The 14,499-nt window shown below is 41.1% G+C and overlaps 1 protein-coding gene across 1 annotated transcript; it reads right to left on the bottom strand.

Moving 5' to 3' along the window:
* Positions 1–3,252: 3,252 nt before the first annotated feature.
* tmem115 (transmembrane protein 115) lies at positions 3,253–12,781 on the bottom strand. Its single transcript, XM_068343904.1, has 3 exons — positions 11,422–12,781; positions 8,467–8,831; positions 3,253–3,965 (listed from the first exon to the last, which is right to left on the bottom strand). The coding sequence occupies exons 1-3, from the start codon at positions 11,911–11,913 to the stop codon at positions 3,680–3,682; spliced, it is 1,143 nt and encodes a 380-aa protein (XP_068200005.1). The 5' UTR covers positions 11,914–12,781; the 3' UTR covers positions 3,253–3,679.
* Positions 12,782–14,499: the final 1,718 nt, after the last annotated feature.

Below are 14,499 nucleotides of genomic sequence, written 5' to 3' on the forward strand. Positions count from 1 at the left end.
GGGCCTGTAACCTGTAACCCCTGTATGTAATTAACACATAAATGTACATGTGAGTGTCAAGTGTAAAAAGAATTTCCCCAAGAGGGACAAATAAAGTACTGGTTATTATTATTAAATTCTTCTTGAATGATTTGCTTTTCAAAAAAGTCATTTTCCCCCCAATAAACCCTAAAACACATCATTAAACAATTGTTCTTCAAATAGTATGAATGTGTTGAATGTACGTAATATCTACGTTCATATTCTGTGTACGGGAGAAGAACCTTGGACCTGTAGTTGGTAATCTGTAAAGGAGCAGCGAAAATACTCATCTTCAATTGTGTCAAGAGCAACGGAGAGGAGTTCTCTTCACAGGTAAATCCTGGTCCACACCGACCCGGTCCTTTATCATATCTACATGTACAGTATAGTATGACAGAAAATATTGAAATGGCGATGCAACAAAGACTCAAAGCAGTCATTAGTTTCATACAATCAAATTTTATTTCAGATAAAGAAATAAATCCGAAAACTAAAACAGAAAACTGTGCAATAGCCATATTAAAGAGAGGAAGCTTGACAGGCATTAGTATTAACAAGATCTGTTGGTGCAAAAATATGGACAGACAAGGAAAATAAAAAATAAAAAATTTAATTTAGAAAGCTAAAACATGACTGAATGAATCATGTGCTCTGCCATTCATCATCACACAAAGAAAATCCACAAGTGAAGGAGGAGAGCGTCACTGTTTCACAAAACATTTCAATCTAAGATTTTTCACCTCCCAAAGTTGCTAAGGGAAGAGTCAAATCAAAATACAAGGAGACACCTTATTGAGTCCAAAAGGCTTCTGATAACCAGTAGTTTTCACTGCAGCAGAACCTCAAGACCTCCAATAACTGCAAAGTGACCAAAGTGTGCCAGCAAACTCAGATGGTCAAATGGACATCGTGAACGTTTGTGTTCTAAACGACAAGAGGGTTTATTTGCTGTTCCACTAACATGTAGCTCATGAAACCAATAAAATGGAAATCCACTTGAAATGACCACCAGCTGGATGAAGAAAAATTAGTTTTCTCAATTATATTGTAAACCAAGCAGGAACAAACCAACTGCTAGATTTGAACTGAAAAAGCACCCGCAGAAGATCAAAACCAGTTACCAGCCTGCAGTGAGTGGAGAAGATACTGGTGTGCAGGAAGTAATAACTTAAGAAACTAAATCATGTTTTAGAGGGTCTCACTACTGAAGAATGCAGTGACTGTTACCAGTCTTCTTCCTCTAGCTTTATTAGTTTATCAATACCAAATATAAACTTCCATTAAAGAGACAGACAGCATCTTTTCTGTCAAAGGAAAATACAAACACAGACAAGAGAGGTTGAGAGTAGAAGTTTGGCTGCATCTGAAACCAGACTGCAAACTTTCATCTCTGCACATTTTGACATAACAGCTTTACACAATGTGAGTGGATTACACGCATTTTCCTTCGGGCATTAATGCGACAATGCTCTGCTGCTTGGTTGGTTATACTGTATGACACTGCGAGTTGTGGCCACACCTAAACTTGATGTTGAGAAGCTTGAGGTTTCAGTTGGGACTGCACCTTAACTGTCTCCACTCTGAAGTGTCATTTGAAAGGTGGCGTCAATGCTCTGCCCATTCATTCATGTAACCACCCGCAGTTTAATGAAAACACACTCACTCAGCCACGGTAAACATCTTCCTGCTAAAATAAGATCAAGCTAACACACATTGAAATGCAACATTTAAATGGTGCATTTTTGATCCCAGATTGCTTGAACTCCAGAATTCAATCTCAAACTAAAAATAATTAATGTGACCTTTTTAGCATATCTGCAGTATTAAATAATGTGTCAAATAGTAACATTTAAATTGAAAATAATGGCTCTCTTTAGTTGCATGCTGCTCAATCTCATATGTAATTTGGTCTTTTTCTGCATTTTCTGAACATACTGCTGAGGTTGTGAAAGATCAGAACGATCTGAAAAATAATGCAAGGAGGTGGGATAAGAGAGGTAACGGACAGAGCTTCATGTTCTTTATGCTCAGGGTTAAATATGTGCAGAGAAGTTCATTGAAGTTCTTTTAACATGGAAACAAAACCGATCGTAAAGTTCATAAAATAGTTTACCAGATTGTCATCGCTGTCATTGCAACATCTGAAATAATTTATTGGCTGCCACTGACTTAAATCCACAAGAAGAGATGGAAAATTAGGAAGTCAGTGATTTGGTCATCACCATATTAGACTGTGACATCAACAGCGATGACTTCTACAAACTGAAAGAATACCCAACGTTTTACTTTGAAGAAAATTTATAAAGATGAGCCTGGGAAACATTGATCAGGTTGACAACTGATCAGTGCAGACATCCTGTCTATTGAGTCCTTTATCCTCAAGTCAGTGGCTCAAATAACACCAAGGGCAGGGTGGAGAAAACATATACAAACTCAAGATCAGTATGAATTCAGACCATAAAAACACCATGCTCCTTCTCTCCTTCCCTGTCCAACAGTTTCTCTTTCTATAATGGTGTTGTATGACACAAACATAACAGATAGTCCACATTTTATCCCAGATAATGAGTTCTTGCTCCTTATTTTTTATCATTTCAGATACCACAAGGTGTAAAAGACAACGTTCACTTTGATGCTCCAGGACGAGTAAACACAAAATAGAATAAACTCCTTATTTGCACAATAAAGTTAAGATGATCATCCCCAAACATGAGCATTGACATATTAGTGCAAAAAAAACCCCAAAGTGATTATTTTTGATTTTGTTTTCTGATGAACAGACTAAGAAGAAGAAAGAAAATCAGACTAGTTCTCCATTGAAGAAACATGGGGGAGTAGAAACTGGTACACGGTCCACTTGCTGTGCCGGTCGTTGCAGAGACACAACACGCAGCAGCAGATGAACCTGGCCCACAAGACATTTTCACCTGGACACGACTTCCAATCATGAAGTTGTGTCAAAGTTCATGAGCAGGACGTACCTGCAGCAGCTTCACTCCAGTCCAGCAGTGGGATCATTTTATACTTCCTCCATTAAACACCTGGAATCACTGAGAACCAGTGACTCAAAGGTTTGTGTCTCTTGCAGCTGTTTGTTCGGCATTTATCAAACCAGCGCCCTTACTTCTTTCAACAAGAATTAAGAATTCGGCACAAGTCTATCATTTGAAGCTTTCCTGTTTCTGACATTCAGAACAAATATACCTGCTCCAGAAAAGATTTACAAAAAAAAACATTGTACACCCATTTGTTATTTATTTAGAAAGCAAGAGGAGACGACACAGGATAAAGTGGACAGAGTTCTGCACGTTGGGATTAATTCTGGGTAAGACAGGGGATCTGGTTGACTTTCAGTTGTATGTAGTAAAAAGGACAAGAATTTAGTGTCCAGGTTGCCCAACTACATGGAGACCAATACATCTGAACTGCAAAGAACATTAAAGACCCCACCCCACCCCCGGATGAGGACATCTACAGAGCGTTTGTGAGCACAGCATCATGTGTATGAACTGGTCAAGGATGGTGTGTTTGTTGGCGAGTGTCCCGAATCACGGTCACTGAATATATTTGCATACTAGTCAGGAGTGCTGAACACACTAGTACACATGTGAGTGACACCGACCGGCGTGAGCGGATCTGTACACGTGAGCTCTATTTGTTACGATTTAGAAGGTGCGTCCTCAAAGCTGATAATGCTCGTCTCTGGATGCTGTGCGCCACCTAAGGGTGGGACGCTGCCGCCCTGGGACAACGTGATGGACGCACCCGCAGTTCCTCCTGCTGGTCTTGAAGAGAAAGAAGGATCCCGCCCACCCGGGAGGAGTGGCTGCGTGTCAGTTCTGACCTCATCGTCATCATCGTCTTCTTCATCATCCATGCTCGGCCAAGCAGACTGGTCCTCGACGCGCTTTAGGCGCTCGTTCAAGGCCTTCAGAGCCAGTTGCCTGCAAGGAAAATAGAATGACAAGAATTAACCAGAGGGAAGACGAGTTATGCTAGAAAGGAGGACTTCTGATCACGCAAGTGATCAGAATGAACCAGTAAAAGTATTCAAATATACTTTTCACGCACTAATATACAGTATATTTACGACAGATCATCTCTGTAGGTACTAAACACAAATGTAGGATGGGGACTTCAGTCGAGCTACATCATAGAGCACAGCAGGCACCCCTAGGTATTTGACTCATTGCGCTGTTCTTCCTCACCTGCCTCAGCCTCCTCTCCTCAGTAAACCATCAGGCAACCTTGTTGCAGGGTCAGTGAAAATTAAATTACATTCGTCTTATTGTGAACAAGACAGCAAACTATTTACACTTTACCTAATTCTATCAACCTGTGTCAAACATTAAAACTTAAATCTATTTATTCATGGCTGAACGTTAGCAGACTGTTAACGCTTGTACCCAGTTTAGTGTTGCTAAGTCAGAGGCAGTGGTCATGATCGTCCCATGGTCACATAGTTATATCACTGAGTCAATACTACGTATGTAGCAAAGAAACAGGATGGCCCACTGACAGTTACAGGATCAAATGCGTGTGTATTGTGTGTCTGCAGGACTAATGGAGCAAAGACTTCCATCCTCAACTGAATGACGGCTCAGCAGCGTGTCTGACAGACAACAGAAGTACACCAACATCTGACAGCTTGATAATAGGTGTTAGTGAGGGTTTGTTGTACAGCAGAGGCATTAAAGTGCAAAAACTACTTAAAACGTAAAGTAGGACTGAAAAGACCAGAAGCTCAGAAAACATTCCCTGTGTAAACAGCATGATCTACAACAGTTTCAACACAACACTGTCTCTGTTTTGTCTTAGTAGCCCATTTATTTGACTTGGGTGTATGAGTTTGTTCAGTAGTCCTGTTGTTCTTACAACTGGTCTTAGCATTGATTTCATATTCATCTCTATGTTGCTGCTGATCATTGTGATGACAGGAAGATCCAGAGGACTTAACAAGAAATACTTTACTCAGCTGCTGTTTAGCAGGTTAGAAAGTGAATCTAAATTTAAATATTTTATGTGAATCCTCAATGTTTAAATTCAGGAATTAGTTGGCATTTTGTTTGAATGCTCTTCTTTGAGGTAACTACAATAACTACATTACCAGTTATGTTATAATTCACATGTCTGTCCAGATTAGCCTTTTCTGAAGATACCGAAGGAATTTAATATGAAGGTAGTCACTGTATTCACTATATCGTTATGATTCCAGTGCCTCTAATGATTTTAATATGCGTTTTACAGAGCAGCACTGAGGACTAATAGACAGCTCTGTCACATGGTGCAGCACAACAACATAATATCTAAAAGACAGAAAGGTCCTGGATATGTTTCTATACTTAGCTAATAAAGCAGATTCTGATAAAACACACACAAAGGATCCTAAAATGCATCTGTTTAAATCAGGGCTCGAAATTGCGACCATATGCGCCCAAATTTTTATCAGTGCGACTATTAAATATATTTGGGAGCACCGGTGCGACTAGGGAAAAAATCTGGTGCACCTTTTTTTGCTCACCATAGAGCAGGGGTCACCAAATGGCGGACTGCGGTCTGGATCCGGACCGCGTGATGATTCTGTCCGGACCCATGACCACTCCATGATAAATTCACGAGAGTAGATTTTCTTGGCGCATTTTTACTTGCAGATCGCGGCTACAGACGGCAGGCTCCTCCAGTTAATCCGGTAATAGCGCCACTCAGTTCAGCCAATTATGGCTGAACTGAGATTGTTTGTCTACCCTCCGCTGTCAGTGCACCAGGAAGTGAGACAGCTCGCTGCTCCTACCGCTGTGAGTTTACCGCTACAGCAGAGCACAGAAGAAGGGAGACAGCATAGCTCCAAAAAATGGGAGGTTAACGAGGAAAACCGCTGGTTAACAATGAGTGGACGAAATTTATGTTTATTCCTCCGTTAGGCAATTCAAAAACCATTTTACCTCATATGGTATGAAGCATGAATTCATGTAGCATGAATTAAAAGTGGTAACATGAAGCGCCACTATGAAACAAAGCACAGATCTTTTGCGCAGAATTATCCCCTGAAGTCCGAGCTGAGGGCAAAATGACTGAGAAAAATGCAAACGAATGTTCACGAAAGGCATGATGGAGTTTGGGGCAACATTAAACATCTTTTAGTGATGTTTTAGAATACAAAACAATCCAATAATAACCAAAATGGTTCAGTCCAGGTACTGGGCTGGCCTGACAGCACGCCACAATGCACTATTTAAGCCACACCCAGGTAGTGCCTCGGTTTGGCCCCTGACCCGGAGGCGGACCAACACAGCATCCTCAGGTGAGCGTCTCTCAGTTTTGTGTGGATGTGGGGAAAACGCATAGGCGCCGAGTGTGCACCCTCGACCGCGACAGTTTGTTTGATGTGGACCGGTGAGGGTGGACCTGCCGGAGAATCTGTGCAAAACAGTCTGAGCAGGACCGTGCTCCTGTGGTCCTGCCAGGAAACAATGAGAGCGCAGCTGCGGCTGCTCTCCTGGGCGAGGAAGAGAGGCGCGCGGAACGGAGATGGACGGAGCGTCTCTATCGCTCCGTCACTGCCTTGCTTTTGGGTAGGTGCTCCTAAAGTCTTCGCTGGTGCTACTAACTTCCAAATTTGAGAGCACCAGTGCTACAAAGAAAAAAAATAAATTTCGAGCCCTGGTTTAAATACACATGCAGATCCCAAATAACAACGTAGCAAGAAGACAGACAGGAAATGAAGAAACATCTGACAAGATAACATCTAAGGCAATTAAAAATGTATTTTTGGTTTACATTATAAAATACAGTCTAAACCAACAATAAGCCTATAAACTATACAGGTAAACCTCACTTTCCGACCACAATTCGTTCCGGAAGGCTGTTCGAATACCGATTTGTTCGAATTCCAAAAACATTTTTCCCATTACAAATAATGTAAATGGTCCATTTAAAGACGCTAGAAAGCTACCTTTTTTCAACATAATGTTATTTCATAATGTCATTTATATATCAAATTGTATAGTAATGAAACATATCAAAGAAATGTAAAAGAAAGAAGCAAACACGAGAAAGAAAAAAAAACATTGACGTAATCACGGTAGCCTAAGGTACGAGGTACCGTCGTCTTAAACTGTGACCACAGCAAACTACTGACTGTAGCAGGAAGATGCACATGATAAGACTTAATAAGCACTTTGGTCTGGTACAATCAGATAACATCTAATTATTGGACCAATGAGAATCATGCATCCTCGGTGGGAAAATTCTTTATTGTGCTCATGAGAAGAAACCTGTGCTACTGGACACGTATGGTCTGGACCTCTTCTACCAGTGATTTGGTACCATATTGCTGAATGACTAACTAGTAGACATGTGCATAGAATTATTAAAGTACCAAATATTGAGTTATGGCTATGTTTTGTGAAGTCACATAAGCTTTGATAACCAAATTCAAAAGAAATTATTCAGTCCAAGCAGACATTTGTGACATATTTGATGAAATTCTGTCAAGGTGTTTGACACATGGGGTTCACCAGAATAGGATGGATGGAAAACACAAAACCAACAGAGACGCATGAAAAGATTCAGGAAGTTGTGTTAATGTCTCATCTACCACTGTAAAGAAACCATGTCCAACTAGGCCAACAGCAGACCAAATAACATCTTTATCATCAAATGTTCATTCATTCAAAAATAACCACAAAAGTTTGCCCTCAAACATCTGACAAACAGCTTCTGTGTGTTCACGCTACGACACACAGCACCCAATCATCATGATAATCCCTGCTTCACATGAGTTCATTAACAAGCAAGTTAGTTAATGTGAACTGATACATCTATGAAGTTAACCTGGTGAAGTAGTAATTATCATGAAAGATGGTCTGAAAGTTTTTTATTCAATAAGTCAGAGGAGCCTCTATCACCCTCGTGTCTAATCAGGTAAGATAAGCAAAAACAGAAACCCCACGCTTATTTGTGCTTCAACATGCACGGCTTCACCACATCCCGTATTTGTAGTAGGTAGTCACGTGATACTGTACATCCATGTGATTGGCTGACGGCATCCGTGTGTGTGCACTGTGTTCTGAGACTCACAGAACGCAGTGCATTTCCGTTTATTAAGGAAACACTTTTCTACGATACACAAGTGTTTTTAACAGTCTACAGGAGTGTGGCAAAAAGTAATACAGATAGAATGTGGTATAATATCAGTATGGGGAGGGTTCATAAACATTTACATTACCATAAATAATAAATAGTTCCGCTATATTGCTGAATTTCATTTTTCATGGGTGGTCCTGGAACGCATTAACTGCGAGTAACGAGGGATTACTGTACACCAACCAACCTCCACTTAAGATTACAGTGTCACTACTCCATGTACAGTATTTGTTATGAATGTCATGTATGTTCTGTATGTGCTGTACATGTCTGTCCTCATTCTTCTTTGCTGTGACTCACCTTCTCCTCTCTGCGTCTTGTGGATCTGTCCCCGGCAGGCTGATGGTGATGGAGGAGGGCGCCCCCACGTCGTATCTCTTAACCATCTTCCTGCAAACCTTTACCTTCACCAGAGCGGAGTGGACCAGTCCTGCTATCAGTCCCACGGCAGGCTGCAGCGCCTCAGGGAAGAAACTAGCAAAGGCAAAGTGGTCCGACATGTCGCCACGACCCCGGCTGTGTCTCTGGTAGAAGCGCAGGTAGACCCAGCCAGACAGGGCTCCATAGCTGTACGCAGCGAGGGGGGCCGAGCTGTTGAGCAGCCCAGACAAACGGAGTAAGGCCAGGAGGAGGAGCACCAACGCCGGTGCTGCTTTGAATCTCACCTAAGATGGCAACAAAAAACAGGTTTTAGTGTTCATGAATGCAAACTATCGAACAAAGGGCCATCAGCTTTCCTTTTAGAGTCCACTGTGGATACCAGCACCAACAACTGACTCGGGTTGATGAGAATTAGGAACTGTAACTGAACAAATGCAGGTAAGATGCCAAGGAAATAGGCCGACCCAGTTTTAAATCTTGACAAAAACAACTAGAACCAAGGCAGTCAGAGACATCCTGCAGCATCCCACGACACCCCTGGATAAAAAATCTAACCTACTTTCATAGGTCAGGGAAAATCAAAGCAAAGGTATATCAAAGCAGTAGCTTTGATCTATGGTCTTGCTCACATTGGCCTTCTCCGTCGTCTTTCTATCTTACCTGGTTCCTGAGCGTACAAAAGCTGAAATTTGACCTTGATGTAGTTCTCTCAAGTTCAAGGTCATCATCTCATTTTCATCCCCTTTGCCGCCTGAGTAATGTGCTTTTTGTTTCATCCGTCTATCTACAACGGTTGCGAAGATATTTGGTGGACTAACAGACGCTGACAATTACAATACATCACAGCTTTGAAGCGGGATGTAATACTAATACAGGTACATCCCCCTTCGTGGGATGTAAAAAGCCTCATGACAGAGGCAAGTTTAATTGTAAGATCCTTATCCGGGATGTGTAGATAGTGTGTGCTTTCACTTAAAACTAAACCACTAACTACACATTCCATATAAACTGCCCTACAGATGAAAATTTGATTTTCTTGTTACGTTATTTTAAGATTTACAGATTATATAATTATTCAAACTAAAATAGAGCCAAGTAGAGTAAAGACCCGAAAACCCCAGCATATCGGTTGAACCAATTTTAATCCAGATGGATCATCATTATCTTCAGCTCTAATCTGATTGCACGATATGTCTGTGCTGATACCACAAAGAATACAAGTTGACAAAGTGATACCTGATGTAACAAAAATAAAGAAAAGGAAATAGATGGAAATTGTCTGTTCAATAAACAAGAGAAAGGACAAACAGATATCTCCAAAAATCGTATTATTATTTAAAACTTTAAATTTTGAAAAGTACATTACTGGATAATGAAACAATAATGAAATTTCTGTTTTATTTCTGCATAAAAAGTTAAAGTGATTCCAATCTGTTGCCTTTCTCAGTGCTGTCGTTTCTTGTCTTAGGCCTTTAGTAAAATGTTGGTGCATTTCTCAAGGTGTTTGTAGCTGGAGGGTTTTATATACAAAAAAACACACCCTTACAGACTAAATCATACTGTGGTGAGACCAGCGATGTTGTTTGGTCTAGAGACAGTGTCACTGAGGAAAAGACAGGAGACAGAGCTGGAGGTAGCAGAGATGAAGATGCTGAGGTTCTCTCTGGGAGTGACCAGGAAGGATAGGATCAGGAATGAGTACATCAGAGGGACAGCACATCTTAGAGGTTTTGGAGATAAAGTCAGAGAGGCCAGACTGAGATGGTTTGGACATGTCCAGAGGAGAGATAGTGAATATATTGGTAGAAGGATGCTGGGTTTTGAACTGCCAGGCATGAGGCCTAGAGGAAGACCTAAGAAGTTTATGGATGTAGTGAAAGAGGACATGAAGATAGTTGGAGTGAGAGAAGAGGATGCAGAAGAAAGGGTTAGATGGAGGCAACTGATTTGCTGTGGCGACCCCTGAAGGGAAAAGAAGAAGACTGCCAGGAGTAGCTAAGTGTCAAAGTAAACAAACATTTTACTCTCTGCCTTGGTTTTAAAAAGGTGCTACTTAATCACTATCCTTCCTCTTAGAACTGAAGGCAATTGTTCCAAGATTTGTCAAGCACTTTCACAAAAGTTTCATGATACACTGGTGGCTTAAAATATGACAAAGAAGAATGTGGAATATGAACAGGTCCTTTTTTTTTCAAGTCAAGTTCATAATACAGCACATAAACTAGAATTAATGGGTGTTCTGTTGAGGAAAAGTTCTTTGCAAAGATAACAGAAGTACTTTCAGATTCATGACAGTGCAACTGGATGGCAAAATATAAATTATCACACAATGCTGATGTCAAATCATAATCTAGCTTCATTCATGCTTTCGTAGACTTTTTTTTTTAGCAATTTCATAATTACCTGTAGAAATCATTTGGGAGGAAAATAGTTTCAACAGTCTTTCTTGCAATATAGTGGGAACTTTAAGTATATTCGAGTTTAGTCACTTAATGACTTAGCTTCATGATTATTATATACCTGATGTGTCAAATTTACTGCTTTCTTAACTGTTAAAATAGTAATCAACAAGGAAAAAGGAAAAAAACAATTAAAAGGCAAATATTCTTCTCAACAATGCTATAAATTTGCTGCTTCTATAGCTGACACATGGCATCTTGATCAGAGAAAATGCATTCAAATATTGGGAACTCTTGTCCCTACTGTATGTATACCTCCTGCTAAATCATTTCACGGTAAAATTACAGTAAAGCACATCTAATTATGTTATATGCTGGCCATAACATAAGAAAGGCTAATTCTTCAACAGAAGAACGCACAACATGTCATTAGACAACAGAACAGAAACTACTTTCCATTTTTTGTTAGCCTCACCTGTGGTACTCTGAGCACTGTGGTATCCCCCATGGTCTGTTTCAGTGCCACCAGGACACCTCCGAGGAACCCGGCCACTCCGTGGATGTGGACATCAAACAAGTAGTCCAAGTCAAACGTAGCAACGTAGGTCAGGAGGTAGGAGAAGCCAGCCAGGAGGCCTGCCGAGATGTTGACCACTGCAAAGAAGATCAGGAGCTCCAGGGCGCCCCAGAGAGGCTCCAACAGGCGCCCACACGCAATAACTGTCCCAACATTGGCTGCCACACCCCAGGCATGCTGCTCCACCACCCCATGGGTCACCAGCGTCCACACCCAGAAGTTTGGTGGAAAGAGGTATCCTGGAGTCACTCCCAGCACATATGGAGCATTGACCTCCCACGACAACAGATAAAGCAGAACCACCACAGCACTGATACTTTTCACCACCACACTAGTGCTGGCCAGGGCAGCCAGGAAGTGCTGTCGAGCTACAGGCAGGTAACGATTCATGGTAGTCTGTGTCTTAGGGTAGATCCTGCTTGAGCAAATGGGCTCAAGGGGGAGAAAAATCAGGGCTGATATCCAAGGTACAAACGATTTAAAAAATGGTGTACAATTAAAAAAGTTCAGCAGAACAGGTTACACCTGTATGACCTACCAACAACAAATTCCACGCTTCTCTGTGAGCCTTCATTTGGAACTGTCTTTCGATTGATTAAAGGAACTCAGAAACATATTACAAAGTGTTCTTTCTGTTAGAACACGGGAACAAGCTATGGGCTACAACAGATAAGCATGAAAACGTGATAACCTCAGCTGAAAGGTTTTTTTATATAGCTGCCGACCTTCAGATGGCGTCGACAGAAGAATAAAAGGCTTAGAAATCGTAACCAACCAGAAATAAGTTACCCAATATGATTGAGACAAAAATAAGAGCCAACTTCTTTAGTTTATAGCTTAAAACACAGAAGAGCTAATGTTAGCTAGCCGTGAAGTTGAAGGCGTATCGGAGTGTGCTGCTGTAGATCCGCCACGAACGAGCAGAAGTTCTGCTGTTGTTTTTTAGGATAAGAAAACTAGCTTCCAAAAACCCGATCGTTCCCACGGAGCTTCCGTCTGCGTCTCTGCGCTCACTCGGCCCGGCGTCTACCGGGCGAGCCCGAGGACTTCCAGTAGCTAGCTAGCGCCAGGCCTTCACAGCAATGTTGTTAGACGCTTCGCAACCGGCGTCAGTCCAAGATAGTTTACGTTAACTTCACTCGTTTAGCTCGTTGTTGTTCCGTCTTTTGAGAGCAGGTCGCCGACGAAAATCATATTAGTAGCGTTACACTGATAGGCACTCCTCTCCCAGGTAGCATCATCCACTGACCTGCGTTGTTTGCCACCGTCATCAGCGATCGCGGAAAAAAAAAGTCAAGTCATGCAACTTTCTCACACCAGAGCATGCTGGGAAACCGAGTTCTCTCCGCTTATTGACTTATCCTGAAGGAACAAGTGTACAGTAGAAGCCAATGAGATACGCCGGGAGAAGTTGATCCAGACATGTTTTAGTTCATATCTACGGCTTTATGTTCCACTCAGTCCTTCTGTCAGATTGCCACACTGTATCACGATCACACACACACACACACACACACACACACACACACACACACACACACACACACACACACACACACACACACACACACACACACACACACACACACACACACACACACACACACACACACAAATGGCCTGTAAGCATGTCAGATGAGATGGTGGAGTGAAGGGCAGTCACAAAGCGCCCTACAAGCATCTTGTGGATTTGGTACCGAGCTCAAGGGCACCTCAGCAGTGCTCAGGGGGTAAGCTGGAGGTGAATTGGCACCACCTTTCAAGAGAATACTGATTCTCAATAAACACCCTCAGACAAGAATAATCTTGAACACCATTGATGGGTTTTATGTATCTTACAGGCACAAAACTGACCTTTCTTCATCCAAAAAGTAGTGAAACCAGGTGATGTTGGCTTCAAATACTGTATATGTTTATAAATAATATGGACTGAAAATCTACACTGATGGCAGTGTGGTTGTTGTTGTCAAAGAATGGATGTGGTTTGACTTTATGTTTAGAATTGATCATTTTTATCCCTCCTCTTTCTCCATGTCCTGGATGAGAACGGATAATCTGAAGAAGGATGAGGAGTCACCCAAACAATCATTACATATATCTGAGAGGTTGTGATTTTAAGTCAAATTATTATTCATGACAATAAACTGTTAAAAGTACAATCACTGTTAATATAGAAGTCACAATTCTTCTAACATCACAATAGCTATCATAATAATAGATGTCTTACAGTATGAATGGCAACACACACTAACAGAGTCGGCGTTCCTTCTTTGAAGCTGATGCTACTGATGGAAACTGAAGGCTTTATGAATTCATTTGATCACAACAGGAACAAAGTTGTGTTACTCTCAGTGACGAAATGACCAAACAGAAGCAGGAAATCTGAACTTGCAGTGTCACATCTTTCATTGTAGAGACATCACACCATTCATAAATTATTGTTATTGAACTGACAAATGAATAAAACAGCAGCAATTTGAGAAGCCATCTATCTTTCATTTCCAGCCCACTAATGTAAGTAATTATTTCTGAATTAAGTCATGACAATGAGGCTTTAGGCTCATACTCTCGTCAGTTAAAGCTCAGTGATTCACAACAAGACATACACAACTCGTTGCTTTCATGTAAAATAGCTTCCAATAAAGAGGAAGAAGTGCAGGGGACAAATTTGAATCAAGTCATCATTCACTCAATTTTTACTTGTGCAGCTGCGTCATTTGGTTCGAAATAATCCAACATGATTTCAGCTCCATTGACAGACTTCATCTCCATGGCAGGAAGCAGAATAGCATGAATGAATCTTTCATAGCAATTAAAAAGGAAACCATCTTCAAATGATGGCTTTTAATTATTGATCATGTCCTAAGTTTAATCTGTATTTCACATTATTTTTCATGTGTTCCAATATGTGTTCTAATTTTTTTTTCCTTCATGTTTCATCATGTAGACAAAAACCACACCAACACAACACCCATG

The sequence above is a fragment of the Antennarius striatus genome, chromosome 2, assembly GCF_040054535.1.
Source record: "Antennarius striatus isolate MH-2024 chromosome 2, ASM4005453v1, whole genome shotgun sequence".
NCBI classification, from domain to species: domain Eukaryota; kingdom Metazoa; phylum Chordata; class Actinopteri; order Lophiiformes; family Antennariidae; genus Antennarius; species Antennarius striatus.

What these genes read in the sequence shown, in the direction of transcription:
- tmem115 (XM_068343904.1), bottom strand. Translation starts at nt 11,913, where the DNA reads ATGAATCGTTACCTGCCTGTAGCTCGACAGCACTTCCTGGCTGCCCTG. An exon ending in CAGTGCTCAGAGTACCACAG is followed by an intron (nt 8,832 to 11,421) that starts GTGAGGCTAACA and finishes TTGCCATCTTAG; the next exon opens with GTGAGATTCAAAGCAGCACC. An exon ending in CAAGACGCAGAGAGGAGAAG is followed by an intron (nt 3,966 to 8,466) that starts GTGAGTCACAGC and finishes TTTTCCTTGCAG; the next exon opens with GCAACTGGCTCTGAAGGCCT.